This window comes from Pogoniulus pusillus, chromosome 18, assembly GCF_015220805.1.
Source record: "Pogoniulus pusillus isolate bPogPus1 chromosome 18, bPogPus1.pri, whole genome shotgun sequence".
NCBI lineage: Eukaryota > Metazoa > Chordata > Aves > Piciformes > Lybiidae > Pogoniulus > Pogoniulus pusillus.
Window position 1 is genome coordinate 22,017,814 of NC_087281.1, and position 27,417 is coordinate 22,045,230.

Genomic DNA, 27,417 nt, shown 5'->3' on the forward strand with positions numbered 1-27,417 from the left:
CACACCTTGAGTGCTGTGTCCAGTTCTGGGCCCCTCAATTCAAGAGAGATGTTGAGGTGCTGGAATGTGTCCAGAGAAGGGCAACAAAGCTGGTGAGGGGCCTGGAACACAAAGCCTATGAGGAGAGGCTGAGGGAGCTGGGACTGTGCAGCCTGCAGAAGAGGAGGCTCAGGGCAGACCTCATTGCTGTCTACAACTACCTGAAGGGAGGCTGTAGCCAGGTGGGGTTGGTCTCTTTTCCCAGGCAACCAGCAACAGAACAAGGGGACACAGTCTCAAGTTGTGCCAGGGGAGGTCTAGGCTGGATGTTAGGAGGAAGTTGTTGGCAGAGAGAGTGATTGGCATTGGAATGGGCTGCCCAGGCAGGTGGTGGAGTCACCATCCCTGGAGGTGTTAAGGCAAAGCCTGGATGAGGCACTTAGTGCCATGGTCTGATTGACTGGCTAGGGCTGGGTGCTAGGTTGGCCTGGATGATCTTGGAGGTCTCTTTCAACCTGGTTGATTCTATTCCATTCTATAAAAAGCTGTTGAGGTCCTACAGGAGTAGGGAATGAGAATTTGCACTCCATGGGCTTCTGAGATCATTTATTGCCTACAATGTATTGTTTTCCTTCTGTTGCTTTGGAAGTTAATTGACTTCATGTAAAGCTGTGGTTTGTAACGTCTGGAGGCAAGGAGTTTTTCAGCTTTAGCTACTTGACCTGTGAAAAACTGCCTGGTTTTCTTTCTCTGCACCCAGCCCTTCATGGTTTCATTTGTGGTCTCTGACTTCCTGTACTCAAAGCCATTCATTTGCAGACTCTTGCTGTGGAAGTTTGGGCATCCTTAGTTTACCGTGGGTCAAGGAAAGTACCAGATCTTCTTTTTAAAGCCCATCATAAGCTATTGCACACAATATAAAGCTAGCAGGGGGAGAGCACGACAGTGTCTGTGCTAGCAACAATGAAGTATCTTCAAAAATTAACTATGTTGGGTTGCCGAAGGGCGGGAGAACAGCCGAAAAGCCACCCACCCCTAGACTACCTGGTTACAGGGAAATTACGGCACACACTCCTTGTCCTTTCTCCTATCCGCCGAACTGGCCCCGTCGCTACCACCGCTCACTGCCTCAGAAGCCCTTGCCTCAGGATAGAAGTCGATAGAAGCCACACAGCCCGGTCCGGCTCTCCTCCGGCCCTGCAAGCAGCGGCTGGACCAGCCGCCGGCCTCGTCCTCTAGTCTGAGAGCTGCGGGCTTGCCCCTGGCGCTGCTGGGTAGCATATAGGCTGCTCACAGCTGCTAACGGTTCCTGGTGGCAGGCAGTGAGGCCGCCCCGCCGAGACGGCCCCGCATACCCCCGCAAGCGGGTCCCCGCCCGCTGCGGCCGTGGGCCAGCTCCGCTTCTCAGCACGGCACAGCACGGCACAGCACGGCACAACACAGCACCGCACGGCACGCCCCGCCCGCTGCGGCCGCGGGCCAGCCCCGCGTCACGGCACAGCACGCCCCGCCCCGCGTCTCAGCACGGCCCGCCCCGCCCCGCCGTGCCGCGGGAGGCGCTGGGAGCGCGCAGCGCCGGTAGCTGGGGCGCGCAGCCCGCTGTTGCTAGCTGCGGTGGCAGCTATGGCGGCCGCGGCCTCGCAGCGAGATCCGGGGGACTGGCAAGACTTCTCGGGCTTCCAAGCCCCCGCGGGGAGTGGTCCCGAGGCTGCCCGCGACAAAGGCGGCTGGGACGGTGGGGATCTGGGGACGAAGTTGTCCCTTTGCTTTGAGCCCCCGCAGGCCCGGGCAGTCGGGGGCGAGAGCCGCGTTCCGTTGCGGCCCCTCACGGAGCAAAGCGCCCTGCAGGACGACGAGTGAGTACAGGCCCCTGGGGGAAGCACGGAGAGTGGGTGGCCGTGGCTGAGTCGCCCGAGAGGGAGGACTGACTCAGCCTGAAGAAACAGTCGGAGCTAACTGGGGCGGGGGCGCGGAGCAGGGCGCTGAGCCTGGGCACTGCGCGGGCTCCGTGCCTCGCTAGCCCCCTGCCCATCGGCCTTCTGACTTTGGCTGCCTTCACCCAAAGGCCCAGCAGAGCTTCTGTGCGGTGGGAGTTGAAGCCTTTCCCCACTCACGGGCCTGGAGCCGGGGGCAGGCGGCATGTCCAGCCTGCGCCGCGCAGGTTTGACAATCAACCTTCTGGTTCTGTCCCTCTGGCTATTGGGCAGCTGTGCCTTTTATCGTCAAGGTGAGAAGCAGCAGCTGTTCTGAATCTCGAAGTGATTGAGGGTAGAATTTATTTAGCTTCTTGCGAAATGCCCCCTGCTCCAGCATTTGAAATTAAACGTGGAACATAGGGGAAGCAGGTGGAGAAAATCATTGCTGCTGCAGCTGTGGGTCTTTTCCCCTGAGCAGTAGAGCCTGTCTGAGCTGTGCTGCTTTCCTCCTGATTATAGCGTTACTTTACAAGTACTCGTATATATTTTACAGTAAGTTATAGTCGGCTTTTCTTATTCAGGATGCTGCAGGATTTGTTTGACAGTGACTACACTGTAAGGGTTACTCTAAGAAAGGAAAAAAAATTGTTAGCAAAAAAAAACAGAGACATATATTGTATAAAGAGTGAGATGAGTTCAGAAATCCATGAATCAGAGATGTGTTGGGCAGTGACGAGGCTCACTTTGCCCTTCTGTATCTGGCTCAGTCGTTCCTCTAACCTACTCTGAGCTAGCTGGGCAACCATTCTGAACATGCTACCCACGGCGTAGCAGTTTGTTAGCTGACTCGGGGCAGAAACCTGCTAAGACAGACAGACTGACTTGGTTCAGAATTTGCTATTCAGCCTCCGCTATGCTTGATTTTAATGTGAAAAAGGCACACTGAGTTCAGAGTTATTAAAGGAGGGCCCATCCACTCCCACAAAAGATTTTTAGTATGATTATGTAATTAGTAGCGAAGTTGTCTCTTCATCCCATTGTTTTATTGCACCTCTGCATACACTGTTGGTTTAAAAGGGGAAATACATGTATCAAAAAGTATTTTCTCTTAGTTTAGAGGTGTTATAAAAATATTGTAGGTGAATAATTAGGAAGGAAAAATAGTTGCTGGTAGAAATACATCATCATTAAAAGTACATTTACATTTGATCAGTTGCTGCTTATTTTAAGGTCTGCATTTCTGTTTTATTCCTCTCTGCAGAATTTGGAATGCTTTGACTGATAATTACGGTAATGTAATGCCAGTAGACTGGAAATCTTCCCACACCAGAGCTTTGCATTTGCCAACACTGAATCTGTCAGAAAAAGGGGTGAGTTCTAATCAGCAGAAATACCTTCCTTGGATCTTTTATACTCAGCGGTGGGGGAAAAGGCATTTTGCATTTGTATAAAATAATGTTGTTCTTAAGTAGACTAAAATGCTTTTATTGCCACTCATTGCATATGAGAGGGTTTAAGAAAAAAATTAAACTGTTAACATCACAGTATCACAGTATCATCAGGGTTGGAAGAGACCTCACAGATCATCAAGTCCAACCCTTTACCACAGAGCTCAAGGCTAGACCATGGCACCAGGTGCCACGTCCAGTCCTGCCTTGAACTGCCCCAGGGACGGTGACTCCACCACCTCCCCGGGCAGCCCATTCCAGTGTCCAATGACTCTCTCAGTGAAGAATTTTCTCCTCACCTCAAGCCTAAATCTCCCCTGGTGCAGCCTGAGGCTGTGTCCTCTTGTTCTGGCGCTGGCCACCTGAGAGAAGAGAGCAACCTCCTGCTGGCCACAACCACCCCTCAGGTAGTTGTAGACAGCAATAAGGTCTCCCCTGAGCCTCCTCTTCTCCAGGCTAACCAATCCCAGCTCCCTCAGCCTCTCCTCATAGGGCTTGTGCTCAAGGCCTCTCCCCAGCCTCGTCGCCCTTCTCTGGACATGCTCAAGCATCTCAACGTCCCTTCTAAACTGGGGGGCCCAGAACTGAACACAAACATGTTTATGTCTCCTTGGGTTAAAATGATTCACAGTTAGTTTCAGATGGGTGCTCCTTAGAGCCAGAGCACAATAGAAAAACTTACAAAATGAGAAGGTGTTTCATATAAAATCTTTCTACTCAGTTTCATGTTGACCACTATTATGGATAAGGGAGGATAAGACACAGGAGTACCCTGATTTTGTAAATCCAGTGTGGCCATTTAAGTTCATCGCATTTTGTGGTCAGGCGGAGACTCTAAAGTGGCTTTATTACAGAAAGTTACTCAGGAGATGCTGAAGTGTAAGAGTTTGCTTTGTTTTTCTTAAGTAGAATAGTTGTCTGAGGAGGGAGCAGGGAATGAAGACCTTTGATAGCTTTATAAAAAGTGTTGTCCTCTGATCTTAAAAGTGGATTAAAACACTTAGGGGAAAAAAAGCTAGGAAGAACTCCCATCTCACAGATCTTCTGAGGAAATGAGTGGCTTATCTTTTGAAACATAGTGAAGTTGTGGTATGTTGTAAAAATATGTGTGTGTAACCTGAGAATAGGATCATGCCATCTGTTATGTAAGCCACAGCTACTTTTTATTAAGACAGGAGCAAATTTTCTTCTGCTGAAGAGGCTAATTTGGGGTTTAACAGGGGAAGGTGGCAATTTGGAGCACACTGTCATGATTTGAGTCTGATGGTTATCCCTTCAATTTGACCTCTAGTTCTAGTTTTTGTTAGAATGTTCAGATTTTCTCAGTGGTTTTGAGAATAATTAAATACTTCTATTTCAAGTAAAAAAGGCTTGCAACCACCCATGCTGTGACCTTTTTGTGTGACCTAAATATGGACTGAAAGGCTGATGGATTTCTTGATGGGTAGCTAGGTGCAGTATAGAAAATTGTTCTTTGAGGTGATGAAGGTGCAACATAAAAAAAAGTGAAGTGGTGATGCTGGATAAAAAGGAATCTTAAGTATGCTACCAAGTAGAAGGAAAATCAATTCATGGGTTAAATATATCTGAAGGTTTTTCAGCTGTCACTCCACCTGGCATGCCTGTGGTGTGATAAGCCCATCTGTTTGGGAGCGTTTCGCGTGGGTCCTTTTCCTTTTTCTCTGTGTTTCTGCAGTATTTCTGGGTCTGTGACAGCACATACAGACCAACCAGGAGCTCATTTTAACTTTCTTACAATGAATAGTGACAGCTAAGCAACACTTCCTTGATGGCTTTGAAACTAATAATATACCGTTGAACTTATGCTTAAGGTATTTTCTCTTCCTGTTTTACCAGGAAAAAAACTAAGATGACTGAGGCTGATTTCTCTAGTCTCTGATGCTTCATGTCACAGATCTGTGAAAACTTTTGTATGGCTCTAATAGTGAAAAAAGTAGTTGGGTGGCAGTGTTAATACAGTCATATGAGGAAGAGGATTGTGCAATTGCTTGTTTATTGTTTTTTTTGTTAGATTACTTTTAAGCAGTGTGCTAGTTTGAAGCAGGCTAGAGTGTTTTGGTGAGAAGAACTAGATTACAGGCTGTAAAAGGAAAAGAGTGGTGATGTCTACTTCCCTCACAGGCTTGCTGAGAAGTATAGGAACAAGAAATAAACACATTTGATAACACTCTCCGGCATCACTCTCGCTCGGGCTGCTGGCTGAGCTGCATCTCTCTAACCTCACCCTTCATTTTGAGCTAACCCACTTTGCTTCTTAACCTCTGGCCGAACCTCCGTTCTTCCTTGGGACTGGGGTAAAGTTGAGAGGGGTGGGGGGAAGGTGAAGGGGTGGTTAAGAGCCCCTCCTGGGGACTCAGGTTTCTGGGAGGGCTGTTGTGTTTCTGTATTACCTTTTACCTTGTCTATTTCTGTCTATAACTGTATCTACTGTAAATATCTGCTTGTATATTGTGCTAGCTGTAAATATAAGCTTCATTCATATTTCCAGAGCTGGCTGAGTCTAGTCTGGCTGATTTCTAAAGTGTGGGGGGGCAGAGAACACAGATCATTCTATAGTATGAATGTGAGGACAAGAAACAGCTATGGAATGTGGCTGAGTGGAAGGCCAGGTGGTCCTTCTGACATCAGCTCTAGCTCAGGCTGTTAAGGTTATCTTAGCCTTGTCATAGTCTGAGCTGATGTCTGCTGTTATTCATACTATCCTGGCTCATGCCAGCTTCAAAATGAAAGTGCTGGCTGGAGTGAAGTGTTAGGAGACTTGAAGTTCAGATTGTAACATGGGAGGCTTCCTGTTCCAGGTGCCGGGTTTTGATTCTGGGCTTTTAGGTGTTGTTCTTGCACTGAGATGGCAGCAGGACAGGAAGGGATGGCAGGGTAGCACCCTGGCTTGGAATTTTAGCTTACTTGCTGCTGCATTCCACCATGCTTTCTCTGCAGATATGCTAAGGTAATTGTGCATTGTATTCACATCCATTCAGTAAATGCTTACTTCGTCCTCTTTGTCTCAGTGTGGAGGGGTTTTTTGGGGTGTTGCTTTTCCCCAACTTCCGTGCTGAGGGAGCAGACAGGTTAACCTGTTGTTTTGGCCCATTACAAATGTAAATTATCACAGTATACTCTTGATAGTCTCCCAGTATGTCATTTTTGGAGATGTCAGGAGAGGAAGCCGGCTTCCTTTTAAATAAATTATTATTCATGCTTACTGTCCCATAGCTGTTGCCACAATCATGCAGAAAGATTTGAGAGCTGAGGACATTAAAGAATGTCAAAACTGTGCTGTAAATGGATAGATGTTCTTAGTGGAGCTCTGTCACTGTATGCTTATTATAATTCAAATTCTGGAAGAAAGTGGTCATTTTACTTCATTCCAGTGACTGCAGAAATACACATTTCATGTTTTGCCTTGTGGACCAATTATCTGGGGATAATGACAGCACCTTCAAAATTCATCTGAAAAATAATAAGTTCTGAAGAAACTGGGAAAATTGGAGCATTTACCATAAAAATTGAAAACTTCTATAGTGAGACCAAAGACTTTATAGAGCTGTAATGCTTGTAATTTAGCCCAAAGATTGTTTAAAGCAGTCGAACTCAAAATGTCAAAGGCTAGGGGCTGCAGCTTTTTATGGGGGCCTTTTCTAGGTGTATTTGACTGGAATCAAAGTAGACAAACTGCAGAAAAAGCAAACAAATGTATAAATAAGCTAGAATACTTGGTAGAGTGGAATATACCCGAGGGCTTAAATCTTTTCTTACCTTCAGTTTTGAAGGATGAGTATAATTTGATACAATAGGTGTGGGAACAGCATTGCTTCTGCTTCTTTCTGAAAAGATGCTGAGATACTCAACAATATGTTTTTTAAAGAATCTGGGGTTAACCAGGTTTTAAACCAACTTTTTTTCTACATCTTTTCTGTGTGGAACTAGAAGTGTAAAGGTACTTAAAATAACAAATCTGTGCAACATTAGAGGTTTTAGATGCATTTTCAAGTGTCAATCTTCATCTAAGTGTCTGCATTGGATTGACTGCCTTCCATGATGATACTTGCATGTCTTTGTGTATATGATATTTATATTTTGAGGGTGTTTAAAGTTTTTAAAGACTGATACCTATTTTAACTTTCTCCAATTGGAGTTTTGTTTTCCATTGTTAAGGTACTTCAGTTTTCAGGTATTTGACAGCAAGAATCATTGATTCCATTATTTTGTGCAAGGAATCTGTTCTTAAAATTCAGCCTTAGTTCTCCTTTTGTTTCTTGTGCATGTATTATTTATGCATAAACACAAATATGGATATATGTATTTACATAAATCTCTTTTTTCTAGGTAAATGATAATTTGAACCTTGACCTGTCAGATGATGAAGAGCTGAGAGAACAGCTGGATATGCATTCTATCATTGTTTCCTGCATCAACGATGAACCCCTCTTCACAGCAGAGCAGGTAAAGTGTTCAGCAAAGAACATTGTTGATGTAGTAATTTTTCTGAGTCTCTGTTATTTTTTGTTCTTCTTGATTATCAGCCTAGCTAAGCTGATTGATTGTTCTTGATTTAGAATTGTAGTTATATGTGAGATATTAGTAGGTCATTCAGAGTTTTAAAGTATGCCAGTGTTTCAGATGAGGTTGATATAGTCCAGTATCTTTGAAGTCTTTATAAATTTCTTACCATGAATTAGTCAGGGATACCACTAAATTACATGTAAGTGTTAAGGAAAAAATAAGTTTGGAAAGTAGATGTTACTGTATAGTTTGTAGTTTCCCAGCATGATTCTGACTTTGTGGTTAGCAAACATCCGTGAGTTTACCTAGTGCAGGAACGGCAGGACAGTTGTGCTGCTAAGCTTTACGAATTACTTAGAGGCTTCTGCTACAAATCCACGGATTTAGTTATCTTGAAAATTCCTCTTCTGAGTAAGGTTAATGACTGTCCATTGAGATCCTGCTTTGGTAAGCAAATGCAAGAGTGTAACCTCTTGTAATTTAAAACGTTATCTGTAAAGTCTGATAAACATTGCAGGGAAGACAGGAGCTGATTCAATTGCCTCAGCTTCTACTGACCATGAGGTGGATCTCAACGCTGTCTACAGCCTTTAAATCTGTGGAATATGATGCATTATTTATTCAGCTGTCATTCCTACACTGAAAAGTAAGCTCTCTATGAACAGCATTTTTGTTTTCATGCTGTCTCTGATCTTACACCCAGGGATAAAAATTAACTTCATATTTTGGTGAATCGGTTCATAAAACGTCTCATAAGCACAACAGATTTTCAGGTAATTCAGGACATGCTTGGGTTTTTGCTTCTTGGTTTTTTTTCTGTTTTTCAGAGAAGTGTAATGAAGTGGGATATGGGGAGGTAATTGATTTTGTCCTTGTTTTGTTTTCCTTCAACCGAATATGAAAGATATTCCAGTTCACTCTTTAGTTCAGTCCTCTTAAGCATGACTATGTTCACCTTCATATGGAAGTAACTGTAGTTTCTCCTCACTGCTTGTTACGAGATCACCAATTTACCTTGAAAAATGAGACTTATTCTCAGAGAACAAGGATGTGGAGAAAGTGTCAAGATGATTTCATTGAATCTTTTCCATCTGGTCTTGGTATTGGTTTCATCCAGCAGCATATTTGCTAATTGAGAGTAACAAAAAGATAAAAATAATGCAAGCAAACAAAAACCCCACATAGAATCAACCAGGTTGGAAGAGACCTCCAAGATCATCCAGTCCAACCTAGCACCCAGCCCTATCCAATCAACTAGACCATGGCACTAAGTGCCTCATCCAGGCTTCTCTTGAAGACCCCCAGGGACGGTGCCTCCACCACCTCCCTGGGCAGCCCATTCCAATGGGAAATCACTCTCTCTGTGAAGAACTTCTTCCTAATATCCAGCCTATACCTACCCTGGCACAACTTGAGGCTGTGTCTCCTTGTTCTATTGCTGGTTACCTGGGAGAAGAGGCCACCCCCCACCGGGCTACAATGCGCCTTCAGGTAGTTGTAGACAGTAATAAGATCACCCCTGAGCCTCCTCTTCTCCAGGCTAAGCAGGCCCAGCTCCCTCAACCTCTCCTCATATGATTTGTGCTCCAGGCCCCTCACCAGCTTTGTCGCCCTTCTCTGGACACCTTCCAGCACCTCAACATCTTTCTTGAATTGAGGGGCCCAGAACTGGACACAGCACTCAAGGTGTGGTGTGACCAGTGCTGAGCACAGGGGCAGAATAACCTCCCTTGACCTACTGGCCACACTGTTCCTGATGCAGGCCAGGATGCCATTGGCTCTCTTGGCCACCTGGGCACACTGCTGCCTCATCTTCAGCTTACTGTCTATCAGTACCCCCAGGTCCCTTTCCTCCTGGCTGCTCTCCAGCCACTCGGTCCCCAGCCTGTAGTGCTGCTTGGGGTTGTTGTGGCCAAAGTGCAGAACATACACACAAAAAACCCAAACCCATAAGGTCTTAACAGTGTTGCTTTATATTGGAGGCTATTTCTTTTTGTGCAAGAGGCTTTTTGTAAGAGTTTTAATTTTTTAAAGGTAATCGAAGAAATAGAGGAAATGATGCAGGAATCACCTGATCCAGATGATGATGAAACACCCACCCAGTCAGATCGACTCTCCATACTCTCTCAGGAAATTCAAACACTCAAGAGGTCCAGTACAAACAACAGCTATGAAGAGAGTAAGTTTCATTTATATTTTGCTCTTGTGTTTATTAAAAATAGTTTAAAGGGCAAGTTTACCATGTGTTTGATTCATTACAAACCACCTGCATTCAGAAGTATTATCAGAATGCTCTGAAAGAACAAACGACGTTTAGAACATGAATAGAAGATTTACCTTTGTCAGGTTTCATCACTTAGGAAGTTTCAGTTTGACTCTGAAATTTCAAATGAAAAGAAATATGCTGAAGCTTGATTCGCTGAATTGAGATTCCTTTGTAGGTAAAGTGGTAAATTGATCATTTCTATTAAACTTTATGTTATAAATTTCTGTATTTTAAAGTGAAAACTTTCTTGGGACCAGTACACAGTGTTTAAGAAGATCAGCTGAAGCTCTTGAACATTATGCAGTAAATAAAGAAATTGGTGTCTCTCTGGTACCATTCCAGTCACAGCAACATTCCTTGATATGCAGTAATACAAAAATAAAACAACTGTTTCTTTTTTTTTCCACATAAGCATTCATCTTACATGTTTTTATGTCCCACATTTTCTTTCATTTCTCTTCCTAAAGCTTAAAAGTTTAAAACAAACAAAAAACCCTTTATATCTTATTCTACTCATCTGAAACCATCTATTCTTCCCTATACAAAAGGAAAGGAGAAATGACATGTGTTGTTTAGTTGTGGTAGATCCAATTATATGTAAAAGAAACCTGTGATTAATCACTTTCTTAATGGAAATCATTTTTGTCTGTTTGTTTGTCACAATCATTTCTAGGAGGTACATAAAAAATTGCTAAGTGATCCTTCCTCTTTGGACTTGCTTAAAAAGTTTGGCGCTTTCTGTCCTTTAGTCTTGGTCAGCAATATAAATTTTGTAGAAGATTCAGGACACTGGCTGAGCTTTTGTGATGTGACTTACTCTGCTGCACTCCAGATAGATGGGCAAGATGCTGTTTTCATGGTTGGACTCTTAGCTGTCTCAACACATAAATTTCAGGAATGTGAAGGCAAAGTGTATCTTGCTCAGCAGGGCTGCCTTCTTTTCTGACAGTTCCATATGTCTTTAGGTTTAGAGCTAGTCAAGCTTGCTTGGTATTTCATATATTTAACTTGCTTTGCCTCAGGAGTTCATCTTTTCTGTTGCATCTTAATGGTCTCAAGGTCATCTCACTAAGCCTTGACCAAACAATGCTGTGAGTTACTTTAACAACCAATTTCTCAGAATCTGCCGTCATGACTTTTGGGTCACTCTTTAATGAAAATCTTTTGCTACTATTTTTGTGTGTGCAATGATAAGTCAGATTCAGATTGCATCTCTCTGAAACCATTGCAGAGTTTTCCTAGGAAATGTTTGGCTTTTATAAGCTACAACAGAGATGTTAATGTTTAGGATTGAGAACAGGGAAACAGAGCTTGTATTTACTGTTTTCTTGGACATGTATTAAGACAGTCCAAAACCAGTTACAGCTTTAGTTACTCATGTGAGTCGGTTAGCCTGCGTATCTAAGATTTAATCCAAGTAGTCATCTGCATTTGAATTGCTCTGTATTCACTCAGGTGCATCAGCTGAGTAGTTTCTGTGTAGCCCTTTTATAGACCTTGATAATAACAACTGATTTATCATGAGCAAATCAGGACTGCCGTTGGGTAATCTGCACCTGCATTTTTAGAACAACTGTTTCTCTGGCTGTGAAGCTGGTTCTTAAGGGTTGAGACTCACTGGTGCTGTCTCTTTTTGTCTTTCACAAAAAGGAAACAGGGTGCAGTGTATGGAACTTACTCGTTTTTACCACAACATATGGACCTTACTAGCTTTTACCACAGTGTACTCAGTTTTATAAACTAATGCACACTCTGTGACTTGCACCCACGGAGCACCAAATAATCTTGGTGCTGAATTTACCTTTCTTCTCCCTGCTCATGTTTGAGTTCATGTGGCTATTTGCTATTGCTGACAACCCAAATTGACTTTGCAAAGTTATTCAAATGGTCAGACCTATTGTGGCACATGCAGTGACTGTGAGCACAGCTAAGATCTCTATTACAGTTAAAGGTTATAACCTGCATGCTACATGCTTAGAACAGTTTAAACAACAATATAGCCAATGGATAATTCAAACTACTTGAAAATTAGATATTTTTTTTAAAGCATACAGAATGTTACAATGTTTGAACAGACTTTTAAGGTCTAAACTGCTCCAAAAACTCCCCTTGTCAGCATATTGCTTTCATAGAATCACAGAATGAGGCTGGAGATCCTGAGATCACTGAGTCTAACCCCCCTGCCAGTTTCACTGGGTTTTTCTTTACTGAGTGACAATGAACTTTCCCCAATTATTTTTCTTGCTGTATTGAAAGAAATCACATTTCATGTATTACCTTTCATGCTTCTAAGAGCTGTGCTTTTTTGTAGTTTGTGGCCATATTTGTATTTTTCAACACTTGTCCATAGGCACTTCCCTTGACAAGAATTTTTTTAGACATGACATTTACTTGACTTGTTCAATGTAACCAAATTATTACAAAAATCTGTACTGTGTCCTTAAACAGATTGTACTCTTCAGTGTAACTAGCTGTTTCTCAAATGCCAATGAAAGTTATGTTCTGTTACACAGCAGCTGTGGGACTTACTGTCTTTCTAGGTGTATCAGGCTTAAGTGCAAATGGAAAGTAGCCCTCAGAATATGGCCACTTTTAACCCAAGCAAGCCTCAGAACATTCTTTTTGGTCCTAATTTGACTCTCTGCAGCACATTACCCCACTGTAAGTTTAAAATGCAAAAAGGTGGGATTTTTTTAATTTCCAAATTGATGTTCTACAGGCTTCTGATTGTAACTGTGACCAATTTAGTCTTATGCTTTCTCTAGACTGTTAATTCTTATTTTTGATTAAAATGAGCCTGTCAGCTAATTTTTATCTGGGATTTTGTTTCAGTCTTCTGACTACAATCCCCAGCCCAAGAAAACTGGAGGATTTTGTTTGTTTGCATCCAAAAATACTCCCATAAAAGCCTGGCACAAGTTGTTATTAATACACATGTATACATTAGCAATATCTCCAAGAAGATTTTGTTACTCTAAACCATATTTTCTGTATTGTTGTAGGTGAAAGAACTCTAGAAATACCTAAGCATTGATTATTGTGTCAGAAAATACAGAGATCTTTTACTTTGAACAGTGAGTGTAGATGGAAAGTAGTAGTTAACAGAGGTTTTAGAAGTTTAGCACTTAGTTCAGCTTCCTCAAGTACAACAAGTTCTTCATATTTTCCAGATTATCTTAGATTTCTCAGAAATAAGAAGGAACTTTAATGATCTTCCTGTTAATAATCTAATTGCCTTCATGATGTGTCACCTTCAGGGCTAATGTTTTGCTGTATGTGGTTTTAGAATTTAGGGGTTTGTTTTGAAAAATTTCAGAGTAGTTTTTTCTTGACATATTATTTTTTGTGTGAACTGTTTCTAGGAGTAAAAAGATTATCTGTTGCTGAGTTAAATGAGCTGCTAGAAGAAATTGAGACTGCTATTAAGGATTATTCTGAGGAGTTAGTACAGCAGTTGGCTCTACGAGATGAGTTGGAGTTTGAAAAGGAAGTGAAAAATAGCTTCATTTCTGTCCTCATCGAAGTACAAAACAAACAGAGAGAACACAAAGAAACAACAAAGAAGAAAAAGAAGGTGAAAAATGGTAGTCCTCAGAATGGCAAACAAGAAAGAAGTCATATGCCTGGAACAGTAAGAAAAATTTTGGTTTTACTTATACATTCAAAATGCTTTTTTTCCTATGGGAAATAGTTGGTCTGGATAAGATACCTGCTCCTATGCCTTCAGCTGGAGACAACTTCCTATTGAAATCCTCTTTTTTTCCTCAAGTCAATATAACATTTTACTCTCTTCATACTCAAAAGATTTTTTTTAATCATTTGCAAGTTATTTTGAAATCAGCAGGCCTTTCTTGCAGAGATACAACTTTGGATGTAGTACTATGTCTTATTGCCAGTAGACAGACTCGTTTATCTGCTTGGTGTCACTGTGATAATTTCAGTATGTGTTTACCACTGTTAATCTTGCAGGAAAATCAGCGTTATTTTTGGTGTAGTTGTACATATAGTTATTATTCATGTTGGTTTATAGGTAAGGAAAAAAAAAGTGAAAGTTTAACCCTGGATCTCTGGAAACATGTGGCAGAGTTTCTATATCCAGTGAGAGACAGGACTGAGGTGTAGTGCAGATATAAAGGGGGGAGATAATTTAGTTTATTCTTTACAAAACACAGGAACAAAAGAAAAATTCTCTCTCAGAGTTTGAATAAAAGAGACAAGGCATGAAAGAAATTGGGTTATTAGGGCATTTTTTTATTTGTCTAATATAATTTTAAATAACAGAGGTCTTAGAGTCAGAATTTCTTAGCGTATCCTTTGGCTGTGGAAAGTGTAGTCCCATAACAAATGTTTCAGTTTGACATCAGAAGCTTTTAAGTTTTGCTTTTCAAACGTAAGGAATGAATATTTGCAATGAAATATCGATTCTTCAGATTTTATTTCTAAACTTAGAATGAAATACTTGGGATATAACCCAAATAGAGTTCTGATGTTGTCCATCTAATGAAAAAATTTCATGTACATAGCTGAGTTTTTAATAGAACTTGAGGAAAATAAATGCCTGGAAAACGATACAAAATTGTCACTCCTTTGCAAGAGCACAGTGAAAAGCTCAAACTCTTCCTGGTTCTGAGTCATGGGAAAACAAGATGTGGTATTCAATCTAGAAAGAAAAAGAATGGCAAGGTTTTGAAACTTGAGTCAAGTGATTCATAAACTATTCAGGTCGGTTTCAAATTTAGAGACTTTGATACTTTTTAGTATAGAATCATTTTGGTTGGAAAAGACCTTTAAGATCATTGAGTCCAACCGTTGCTGAACTCTGTCATCTGGTGCTAAAGCACATCTATGCACCTTTTAAACACCTCCAGGGATGGTGACTGTGTAACTGTAGGCAGGCCCAATATTAGACACGTTCAAGATACAGATGTGTCAGAGTGCTTTCTGAGGGATTGAACAAACTAGTTCTGAAGTAAGTCTGTAAGCTGCATATGTGCAGTTCTTCCAAAAAGAGTTTTCACTCTTCACAGATTTGAGGTGCAAGCTTCCTTCCTTCAGTGATCCTTTTTTTTCCCTTATTTTTTAAGCAAGTGCTGAAAGTGTGTGTACAGAGAGTATGTTCAAGTAACTTTATGAAAAATGAGTTTCTGTTAATAAATAATGCATGAATAAGTAGTTCTCTTAAACTGTAGTGAAGCCTCAATTAAATACAAAGCTTGGAAGTAGAGTTAAATTTTCATACTCTTAAGAAAACTAGTTCTTCAGTGTATACTGTAAGTGAACTTTCTTGTCCTCCATACAGTATTTGGGCAAGTCACTCTCTTTTGAAACTTCTACCTTTCTCCCAAAGAAAAGCAAGAGAGTAATTGAAAATAGGCAGGTCTTCAAGATACTGATTCCCTGAAGTAGGATATCTTAGGTATTGCCAAAGCCATCTTTATTGTTCTGTGTCCATTTACTGACCTCTTGCTTTAGAAAGTAAATTAATACTGTATTCCAGCACATTTTGTTCTCCCTTCCCTAAATAAGTACCTGTGTGCTGAAATGTGCACGTTGTCATGCCCTGTGTCAGCAAATTCCCAGTTTCTTCCTCTTAATATTTTTCATGGTTGCTAATTTTTATATCTCATCGATGTTGTTTTGATTTTTTTTCACTTCTTCAGCAAGCAAAAAGGATTACCAAGTTCAAGGAAAAAAATATGATTGGACTATTATGTTATTTTTTTCTTTACTTGGTTTCCATGATCCCATGTACTGGAGCTTCATATGTATATATCTAATTTTATATATGTTATCATATTACCAAAAAATAGGGAATACTAATTATTGCTTCATTTATGGAGAAGGAAGCTTGAGAACCTAAAACATTTTAAAGGAGCAGAGCTGAAAATAAATACCTCTGAAGAGTGTGTCTAAAATCAGAGCAGTTGGTATCAGTATTGTCTCTAAAAGTGTTATTGCTGAAACGTGAATTTGAAAGGAGATTGTGGTGTGGTGTGAACTAAACTTTTAAAACCACTACTTCTTTACATTTCACAATGTAAAAGGCAAGTCCCAGTTATTGGGTCTACAGTGTGAAGATTTCATTTAATCCAATTTTGGTGTCGATACACTGCTCAATTACCCTTACAACATTTGCTCTTTACTTATGAAAATTAAACAGGTGAATGGAGAAATAGAAATGTGCTGAAATACATCTTAGAGCTTGTCTTTGTCATTTGTCTTGGTAAATGCTGATTAATAGTCTTCTGAATTTTTCTCTGTCCCTTTTTTCTTTCTGATCTGTTTTCACTGCCTTTAGCGCTTCAGCATGGAAGGGATCTCAAATGTCATACAGAATGGCTTCCGCCACACCTTTGGAAACTCAGGTGGAGAGAAACAGGTGCTGGGCTATCTACTCTCTTTCTCATTCATTGCTTGCACTTTTGGTAGGAGCTTGAAAATTTACAATAGTTTATGATAAATGCTGAGATAGGGGGAAAAAAAACAGGACAAAAATGTTAGGATCTGTACTCTTTCCCTGACTTGAGACTCTGGTTGCCCTACAGTCTCTCTTTCTCTCCTCACCGTCTTGCCAGTCAGGACTTGGTATCCTGATGCACCAAAATAATAACCCTTATTTCCTGCCCCAATAGAAAAGTCTGGTTTTGCATAATGCATGCTTCAAATACATTGCATGTCTCTAAAAATCTAACATCCCAGTTGAAGAGTATATATCAGGTTAGATATAAGAGTTCAGCCTTTAGCATTAAGGACGTGTAATACCTCCTGAAAGAGGACTTTATTTTCTTCAGCTGCTTAGAACTAATATATCTGAAAACAGGGTAGGACCTGGGAAAATGCATGGACTCTAATGTATGTCTTTTTGACTTTGAAAAACACAGGATGTTGAAAGCAGCCAAATGTACACAATTCAGATTACTAAAACTATGTATTAGTCAACTTTCTCTTTTCACTGAGTGCTTAAGTGTTGAAATACTCAGCACTGAGTCCCAGCTTCAGTGAGTATCAGTGTAGACATTATATATACTGAAGCAGGAAGACTTTTATGCTTGATTTCAAAGTAATGTTTGTTTCAGATCTGCATGTGTTTTATTAAATGCACTCTGAATACAGGTAAAATGTTAATTCTTATGCTATCATTTAGGCTTTTTTGTGCACATTACAAAATAGTAGAGTTTCAGATTGTTTAATGCTTACCCTCCCATTACAGCTTATACAGTTGTTTCAGAGGAATGTGTTAGATGGGAAGGTTTTGCTGCAGTTATTTTTCCTCTGGTGTGAAATACTCCTCTGTCTGTATGACCTTCCTGGTAGTTTAGAAATGATGGCTGCTTAGGCTTTTGACTGTAAGCTGACTTGGACTATCCTGTAGAGGTGTTCAGGAGGCAAAGCAACTGCTCTCAAGTCATTCCTGAACTGTGAAGTTAAAAGCAACATATTTGCAGTCTTTCTCAAGCAAGCTGTGCATATCAGAGTTCATGAATACGTAGATCCAGGGATCTCAAACACATACACAGACCTTACCTAACAGAGTTTGTATCACTCTACATTTTCTCAGTACAGGTAAAGTAAGGACTGTGCTGTGTTTTGGTGGGTGTTTTTCTTGGCTGTCTTTAAACAGCTGTCGTTTATTAATAACTTGTTTCTTTAATGCTTTTAAATATCATGTATTTTCATAAAGTGAACATGTAGCTGTGCCATCCCCTCTTACTTTGGTTACAATATTTCCTTTGTTTTATGTGCCATCATTCAGATGCACCTTTTCTTTGTTGTATCCTAACTTTCTAGAGCTGAGTAGCATAATCTTGTATTAACAAAAACACTAATTGGATAACTCCTCATGTTACTTGTTTAGTTAGTTGACTAATGTTATTCTTCATGTTGATCATACTCTTCCCCAATTTATAATACCCTATATCCTTGTTAGCAGAGTTAAAGAAAGGGAAAAATCCCAAACAAATTTGTATCCTAAAGCAAGTCTTATAAATCACCAGAACTTAAAATGAAAAATAGCATAGAAGGGTAGAATCATAGAATCAACCAGGTTGGAAGAGACCTCCAAGATCAGCCAGTCCAACCTAGCACCCAGCCCTAGCCAGTCAATTAGACCATGGCACTAAGTGCCTCAGCCAGTATTTATTTGAACACCTCCAGGGACGGTGCCTCCACCACCTCCCTGGGCAGCCCATTCCAATGCCAATCACTCTCTCTGCCAACAACTTCCTCCTAACATCCAGCCTAGACTTCCCCCAGCACAACTTGAGACTGTGTCCCCTTGTTCTCTTGCTGGTTGTCTGGGAGAAGAGAGCAATCCCCACCTGGCTACAACCTCCCTTCAGGTAGTTGTAGACAGCAATGAGGTCTGCCCTGAGCCTCCTCTTCTCCAGGCTAAACACCCCCAGCTCCCTCAGCCTCTCATAGGCTTTGTGTTCCAGGCCTTTCACCAGCTTCGTTGCCTTTCTCTGGACACATTCCAGCACCTCATAGAAAAGATACCATCAGGTTGTCTATTTCATTTGGTCCTAGAAATCCACGACTTCTGTATCATTTGTCTTATTTGGAGGGTGGGCTGGTTGGTTGGTTACTGAACCCTACCCCTGTTTTTAAAATGTTAGTGTTACCATCTCACGGCATCAAGTTGCAAAGCAAAGAAAGTATCAGATGCTCAGTTGTTTAATGCTGCTTTCAGAATATTGAAGTGGTTTTAGAGGCCTGTTGTCATCATAAAGTCAGGTGTTTTCTGCTAGCAGGGAGCAGTTAGCAATATAGATTTGTGCTAAAGAAATAAGGAAGGACAGACTATTTTTTATGTACCTAAGAAGGTGGAAGTTCATACACAAAGTCACAACATAAGGTTAAGGGCTAGAATGCCATATAGTTTGGAGTGTTGGAAATGATAGCCTGAGATCTGACTTCTGAGTTAGTAGATCTTCTTTGACCTCTGACATTTGCAGATTTCATGGTCCTATATCTAGGTATTGATTCTGGTAATGTTGTTGAGAGTGCAGTTTTGTAGTGATACTCATTGGTTACATCTCCTGGAAATGAAATTGAAAACTGTTTCCTAAGGAGTGTGCATACATTCCTCTACTCTAATTGGATGTGAGAAAATGCAGAAAGGAAAAGGGAGAGAAAAAAGTTGCTCTGTGTTTGCATAATGTCTTGGTAAGGTGTCAGTGCATGCTGTGCAATAGGTTAAGTGACACAGAACTGAATCTCTTGATTTTAGGCAGAGGACATGGTTGAGGATGGAGTGCATGATCCCATTCTAAACTTGGTAATGCTTCCAGCTGCATCTAGCGACTCTAAATCTGCCTCTGCAAGGTGAACCTCTTTGTCAGAGTTACACTTGACTCTTGCTGAAGGGTGTACTACTGGGAGAGGAGACCTTGTGCATAATACACGTTTGGGTTGTTACATGGAGAACCACATACCTCTCAAGCTGAATGAGAGCTAGAGGGTTGCTTTGCCTGCTGCTTTGTAGCTGGTAACCCAGAAAAAAAGGTCGTATTAAGTTCTTCACAACTGAATTGATGTAGATTTCAGGAAGCACTTTCATTCAGGAAAATTTCAGCAATTCCAGTGTTTTTGAAGTGCTGACCTCTTTAAGAATATGCATTCCTATAGACTAAAAGTAAGATGTTGTCAAAATTGATTGAATAAAAGAGCAATAGGGTTGCTTCAATAATGTAAGAAAATCCCACCCTTTTTTTTACTAGAGCTCACAAGAATTTAAGATTTCATTAAAGAGTAGATAGAACAAAACCAGTGCTGCTTTGAATCACTGTTGGCACACCTGACTATGAAAGCTGAGAATTTAAATCAAGATCCAACTGATGAGGTCTTGCATTTAATTAGGGTTGCTTTGTTCATTTGATTGGAAGGGTCAGAAGGTGAAAGTTGTCTGGTTTCGTTTTCACCTAACTGTGAAGCAGCCTAATTTTGTTTGCACAGAGGAGCACAGATCGCTCTTGGAGCTGAGACTGGGCACATCTCTTTGTTCTGCTGAAATCATTGGAATGTTTCACATCCTCAGGAAGAGGAATTTGCTGAGAAAACCCTGCAGTTACTCTGAGGTGGTTCAGACACAGCTTATACAAAGTTTAAGAGATGTTTGGTTGTTGGTTTTTTCTTTGCTTTCCCAAATAGATATTAGCATGCATCTGCAGACCTCTACCTCTTAGTTAATGAACTCCCCACAGCCTATATCAGCTGTGCTTTGGAATCCTTTAAAATCACAGAATCACAGAAACATTCAGGTTAGAAAAGACCCTTGGCATCACCAAGTCCAAACAATATCCCTACTCTTACAAGGTTCACTCCTTAATGATATCCCCAAGCACCAAAAATTAAATCGGTTCCTGTAATAAAAGCTTTTGGACAGGAAAGGTAGAATTTTAATCTCTCTTGGGAAATGCAGTCTTCTGAAAAACTTTTAATTGTGAGTAGCATTTTCAGTTGCTACAGGTTTTTGGTGTTGGGTAAATAACTGTTGAGTAACTCTGTTTTTCATTTTACAGTACTTAACAACCGTTATTCCTTACGAGAAGAAAAATGGACCCCCATCTGTTGAAGATCTTCAGACATTAACCAAAAGTGAGCATGTGAAGTTCCCACACTAACTCTTTCTCCTTTGTATTTCCAACTATGATTGCTCAAAAGCAGTGAATCTGTACAGTTAGAATCATAGAATCAACCTGGTTGGAAGAGACCTCCAAGATTAGCCAGTCCAACCTAGCACCCAGCCCTAGCCAGTCAACCAGACCATGGCACTAAGTGCCTCAGCCAGGCTTTCCTTGAACACCTCCAGGCACGGTGACTCCACCACCTCCCTGGGCAGCCCATTCCAATGGGAAATCACTCTCTCTATGAAGAACTTCCTCCTAACATCCAGCCTATACCTACCCTGGCACAACTTGAGGCTGTGTCCCCTTGTTCTGTTGCTGGTTGCCTGGCAGAAGAGGCCACCCCTTACCTGGCTACATCCTCCCTTCAGGTAGTTGTAGACAGCAATGAGGTCCCCCCTGAGCCTCCTCTTCTCCAGGCTAAACACCCCCAGCTCCCTCAGCCTCTCCTCATAGGGTTTGTGTTCCAGGCCCCTCACCAGCTTTGTCGCCCTTCTCTGGACACCTTCCAGCACCTCAACATCTCCCTTGAATTGAGTAGCCCAGAACTGGACACAGCACTCAAGGTGTGGCCTGACCAGTGCTGAGTACAGGGGCAGAATAACCTCCCTCTTCCTACTGGCCACACTGTTCCTGATGCAGGCCAGGATGCCATTGGCTCTCTTGGCCACCTGGGCACACTGCTGCCTCATCTTCAGCCTCCTATCTATCAGTACCCCCAGGTCCCTTTCTTCCTGGCTGCTTTCCAGCCACTCTTGCAGCCCCATATGAATGGTTGAAGCAGCTTCTTGGTATTGCTTTTGAGAGTCTTGTCTTAAATCTATGACTAAATATGTGATTTATTTATTTTTCTTCATACTGTAGTCCTCCATGCCATGAAAGAAGACAGTGAGAAAGTGCCAAGCTTGTTAACAGACTATATTTTAAAGGGTGAGTATGTTTCTTAGCAGGGTTTAGGTTTTTTTTTTGTTCTCATTTAACTTATTTTACATAGATGGTGTATTTGAAAAGAGCCATCCTATGCCATTCATGATTTATAGTGCCTTTCTATCAAACACAGTGCTTCTACTCCATCTGATGTTTCTGAACATGTAGTTCAAAACTAAAATGTGTTTATTTTGAGATAATGTAAGTATGCGGTGTAAATCAAATAGCTGAATCACATCAACAGGAGCACAGAAGTCTAGCTTCCAAAGTCACATGGGTGTAGTTAGAGCTTGTGTTGTACAGCTTGTTCAGAAACTGAATCACAACTACCTGTGATAACAATGCAGTTGCTAGATGACATGCTTATATCTTCATTTGACATGTTACCTTCTCATCAGCAGTAAGAATTATCTTACATTTACTTGTTCTACCTTACTTACAATTTATTTAAAAGGTTTGTGTGTGAGTCATTTTTTTCTAGTCTTAACACTGATTACATTAGTAGAATATCAGACACTGAAAACCACTGATTGCTTTAGCTTTAAGCAGTTCCAGGTAGCTTCCAGGTTGCTAAATTACTTCTAAATAATTTTATTCTGACTTCTCCATTGTTTACTTACCCTTTCTGAAAATCCTTCTTAAATTAGACAGGTGTATTTGCTTCTGAGCTGAGAGCCATTTAGACTCAAGATCAAGGCTTTTTTTAGTGATGATGGCACTAACCTTTAGTTTTCTGAATCTTCAACTCAAGGTTGAACTGTTGTCACTAAAGTTATTTTTTCTTCATCATAATACATCTGGAAGCAATTTGATTTGATTGGATACTGCTCTCTACAGTGTCTGCTCTTGTTTTTAGATGTAGCTGTGCAGAAAAGCTTTCAGATGACTAGAGCACAGAGTAAACTGACTGCCAAGGGAAATGAAGAAATCTGCTGCAAAGGCGGCTTGTGAAAAAGTACATTAGCTGAACAGGGCAGGATGACAGGATGATCTAGGAAGCTTGATGCTGAGGTTCCCTCCTACCTCAGCTTCTGCATGCTTGTGGCAGAAATATCAGGGATGCTAGACCAGGTGCAACAAATATAGAAGCATCATACTCACCCTGAATGTGTTGGGTCAAACAGCTCTTCTTATACAAGCACTGTTGGCTTTAAATTGTAGAACAGGAGCGATGGGAGGAATTGCTTGTATCATTCATACTGAAAGGAAAAGGTTATTTCCACTCAGCTATCACTTCATTACTGAACAGACCTAAGCCTTTCTCAATCTATGGACCTGTTTTCACAATGGCAATCAGTCATACGAGTTAGTGAACACAGAGTTCTGCTCTTCCTTTCAGTGTAGCTGTAATTGAACTTCATGTTGCTGTGTTTGAACTGTGTTAAATTTATAGCTTGACTGACAGTGTAACATTCTTATGTAGATTTATCCTGTAGAGCAGACAGTCTTCCAGTTGTTTCTGAAGCTGTAATTAGTTTCTCTTTCTGCCATTAAAACCTGTGGGGTGAAGGCTCAGTAAGGTTTCGTATGTGGCACAAAATACTCCTTGCCACCTACCTATTGTCTGTAAATTATATTTAAAACTTCTATGCTAGTTTAAGGGTAATTAGAATATTTTGGTGAGAAGAATTAGATTATAAGCTGTGAAAAGGAAACAGTGATGATGTCTACTTCACTTATAGGCTTGCTGAGGTGTATAAGAAGAACACAAAACATAGATAAGCAGGGTGGGAGAGTCATTATGTGTCTGTCTGTGTCACACTTGGTGCCCTGGGTGCCTCTTGGTTTTTTTAATACAGCAAGAATTTAATCTTTATCCTATTTTTAAGTCATGCAAGTATTTCAAATATCAAGAACACTTCACTTTCTTGCCTTTGGAACTTTTGTTTAATTGTTATACCTGACTTCTTCATTTGCTTTTGCGTTGTGCTAGCATTGGTTTGAAAGCTGGATTGCTCCGAGGTTTGTGTCTTACATGTGAAACAGGAATGAGAAACGTGTGAAGGCCATGTCTTAATGTTCCACTGTGTGATTCAAGTACATGCACTAGAATGAGAAAGTAGAGTTAGTCTCAAAGTGTCAGTGCATATTTTTACAGTATAACTGCATGCATCACCTTTTATTTAATGTTCTGCTTTCTAGTAACACCTCAAAAAGCACTGTCTAAGACATGACCTTTAGTTAACTCATTTCTGGATAATATTAGTTAAAGGTAGTGAGTTGTGTTGGTTAATTATCTTTTGAGAAGAGGATGATATCTTACTTGCTGGTTTCAGTTATTTCTAGATTTTGCTGTGTTACTAATATGATAGAACTCAACATTTAAGTGTTCTTGTATATACAATGGATTTTTATGTAAACTTAACTTCACTGGTGTTTATTAAAATTTATTTTTGGTTCTTTTGCAGTTCTCTGTCCTACATGAAGAAGGCTACCTTTCAGAATTAATCATGCTCCTTCCTTTGATGAGAAGCTTTCCATGGATGTAACTCATACTGTTTTTCATTTGGCACTATACCTAAAACCAGTATGCATTTACCTCCTCTGTGTCTGCGTGGATTTTCTAATCCTACAATAAGTATTCTGGGTATGACAACATTTTAACTTAATAATGCAATGAACTGGAGCAGGGAACAAACATTGTACAGTTTTACTCGCACTGTTCTGGCTTTTTAAAGTCTATTTTTACATTGTATAGCATGTAGTAAATCCTCCTGCACATTTTGTTGATGGAAGGAAAAGTAAACTTTGAATAGTGTAAATAAAATAAGTCTAGTTTTAAGGAATCCATATTTAAAATCATCCTTAGCTCCTATAGCAAAGATGCAAAAAGAGCTGTGGTCAAGCTTGGACTAAAGGATTCAAGTGAGTTCTCCAGGAATCACTCCAAGACAGTGTTGGTGGAAGTCAGCGTTCCACACTTCTTTTAAAAAGGTAATTTTGATTGAACTGTCCCAACAGTATTGTTCATACAGCAAACAAATCCAGATTCTTTAGTGTTTTGGCATAAAGAATTAGCATGTTACCTATCCTCCTTATTTAACAAGCATATTGAGTAATGCAATATTTTAGATTTGTGTTTTAATTATTAATACCCACGTGGCTTAGATATTCTTCCATAGCGCTGCTATAATTTTCCCTGGGTTTAGTAAGTGATCTTATTAAAAATGCTTCAATATATAAACGTTTTAAAAGGCTTTATCTTTTTAAAAATACATGTACAGTTTGAAAAACCTGCACCTGGGTTCTAAGTATTATATTGAGACATTTATCATTGTGTATCTCTGAATTTTACTACAAATCTCTCTTCTAAACTGTATCTGCTGTCTCCCCTGTGGTGTGTCTGCATTTTAACAGATGAGAATGTGTTTCTACAAGTCCTGTAGAAGAAATGCATACCATAATCTTAACATTAAATACTTGTCACAGTTTTGCCAGTCTTAAGGATTAGGTTGAAATAGAAAGAGTGCTAATAAAAATAAAAGATCTGTTTTCTAGGTTGAATTCCTCTTGATTTTACACTCAGATTTATGTACTGCATATGTGAATGTACTGGCAGGTAAGGAAAGTTTTAAACAGATAAGCATGTTTTCAAACAGCATTTTCTGTTTAAGGTCTTTAGTATTTTGTTAAAGAGAAATTTGCTCCTAAACACTTTGTGTCACTTCTTTACTACTCTATTTTGTTATTGTCACCAAATATTAATCTTGATCAGGAAAACACCTTTTTTACTTCCTCCCTCCATAGTTTTGTGGTTTGTGCTTTTTTTCTGTTGGTAAAGCTTTCAGTTTGAAGTTTTTTCTGCCTCCCTCTCCCCTGTTCAACCACCACTTGCCAGCCTGCTCAGGAATAAATAGATCCTCTGCATAAGTGTGTCATATGAAAGGAAGGTTTTTTGTTGCTTTGTTCTATTTTGCTTGTAGTTTCTTTAACAAGAAACCTGCCATTTATTTCTTTAGCTTATGTGTTACAAGCTCATTATGGCATGTTTTTTCTAAGGAGATGCTCCATTTTGACCTTTTGATACCAGAAAATGGGCAAAGAGGGATGACTCTGCTTTGCTTGATAGATGCACATTTTGTAGAACACACCATGTTGCCAAATGAGATGTATTCAGAGGTGTTTCAATCTGCTTTTGAGGCTTGAGGTGACAAGGTAGAACGAAAACCAAACCAAAACACAGAAAACTCCACATGTACATAGAAAAAAACACCCAAAAACTACAAACAAAACAGCTCTTGGCAGAACAATGAAATACTAGGAGCAATAAAACCTGAAAGAAAACCTTACACTAAGACTAGAAACAGCTTTAGTGAGCTAAACATCTGTTTGGGTATGTCATGCATCTCATGAGACTAAACAGGTTTTCATTATGAAAGGTACCTGTTCATCTTATATATAGAGAGCCCTGGCATTAGCCAAAAGCTGCCAAAGGTGGCAAGTGTGTGTGTGTATACACACACCCCTATATATGTACATAAAAAATGTGTCTCAAACCATTTGAATAAAAACCATCCAAATCTGCTTTTCTGTTGAGTTCTGTGTACTTCTTATTTTCTATTATGCTTTGTTTTTCCAGATGAATTTACTGAACTTTGAATTTTCAGGGAGCTGGATTTTGTTGCTATGTTTTAGCATGAGATAGCTGTGGCTCCTCAGGACCAGCTGCTGACAAATGCCCTACAAGAGATTTGGGTAAATGCATTTTTACCCAAGTCCCATTTCCTTGATTTTAATATGGAAAGTCCTGGAAGCGAAGTCTTAATATCATAGAACTTGAAATCACTTCAAGGTAGGTTATTTGTATCACTTGCTTTAAAAGTCTTCTTTTTTCCCTTTATTTTCCCAGGTGTTTTCTCAGGTTTCAGCTGTTTCACTTGATAGAAGATTATTCACTTCCTGGCTAGAGTCATATTTTGAGTTAGGGACTGTGGGCAGGATGCCACAGGCAGTCAGTAGTCCTAGAATTACATTTTTTTGGTTAGGGAAGGAAACTTGAAATGTCAGTTCCTTTCTGGTGAAAGATAATGATTCAGCTAGACACTCAGCTGGTCCAGGTAATTGGTGGTAAAGAAGAACTGCTGTTCACTGTGCCAGGTAATTGTAGCTTTTAAATTGGAGTGATGGCTTTATTGCAGCAGTTCACATTATTGTTGCTTCAGGCTGGATTACATCATGTGCTTTCTGGATGTGTGTCACTTGGGAAGTACCACTAGTCCCAAAATGGCAGTAGTGCTGATGATAAGGTTGTGATGGTTTGGGTGCTACCCAGCCCCTCACTCCTAGGAAATCACCCAGTCTAGACTCAGCCAAGCTGGAAGTTAAGGAATGAATCTTTAGCTTAGCACAATATATAAGCAGGTATTTACAGCTATATACAGAAGCTGCAAGTTAAAGGTAATACAGAAGCACAACAACCCTCCCAGAAATCATAGTCCTCAGGAGCAGCTCCCAACCACTCTTCCACCTTCTTTCCACCCCTTTACCTCATCCCAGAGTTTGCCTTGTGTGCAAGGTGAACTTGGAGGGTTGGCAAGGGGATTAGTTACTCAGAAAACAGCCCAGGTAGAAAGCACAAACTGACAGAGACCCACACATACTGTATTACCTGTTTTGTGTTCTTGTCTTTATACATATGTTTACCTCAGCAAGCCTATGAGGGAAGTAGACCTCTCCACTGTTTCCTTTTCACAGCCTATAATCTAATTCTTCTCACTAAAATATTCCAGGTA

The 27,417-nt window shown here is 40.5% G+C and overlaps 1 protein-coding gene and 1 long non-coding RNA gene across 5 annotated transcripts in view; one reads left to right on the top strand and one right to left on the bottom strand.

The window, feature by feature from the left end:
* The first annotated feature begins 1,522 nt into the window (after positions 1-1,522).
* On the top strand, positions 1,523-26,210 carry FEZ2 (fasciculation and elongation protein zeta 2). 2 transcript variants are annotated; one of them, XM_064158713.1, is made up of 9 exons: positions 1,525-1,835; positions 3,157-3,265; positions 7,691-7,807; positions 9,902-10,046; positions 13,496-13,764; positions 16,432-16,512; positions 20,654-20,729; positions 21,623-21,688; positions 24,094-26,210. In XM_064158713.1, the coding sequence occupies exons 1-9, from the start codon at positions 1,603-1,605 to the stop codon at positions 24,108-24,110; spliced, it is 1,113 nt and encodes a 370-aa protein (XP_064014783.1). In that variant the 5' UTR covers positions 1,525-1,602; the 3' UTR covers positions 24,111-26,210. The 2 variants fall into 2 exon arrangements, with proteins under 2 accessions (XP_064014784.1, XP_064014783.1); XM_064158714.1 differs by lacking the exon at positions 16,432-16,512 and having other exon boundaries at positions 1,523-1,835.
* Positions 14,374-27,417, bottom strand: part of LOC135183570 (uncharacterized) — a 53,735-nt gene continuing 40,691 nt past the window's right edge. For 2 of the 3 annotated variants that reach the window (XR_010305609.1, XR_010305608.1), the window contains 3 exons: positions 22,787-22,884; positions 19,568-19,761; positions 14,374-14,793 (listed from right to left, as the gene is read on the bottom strand). This is a non-coding gene — a long non-coding RNA (uncharacterized LOC135183570). Of the gene's footprint in view, positions 14,794-19,567; positions 19,762-22,786; positions 22,885-23,660; positions 23,761-27,417 lie in introns of those variants that run through there. The other variant, XR_010305607.1, reaches the window with a different exon arrangement.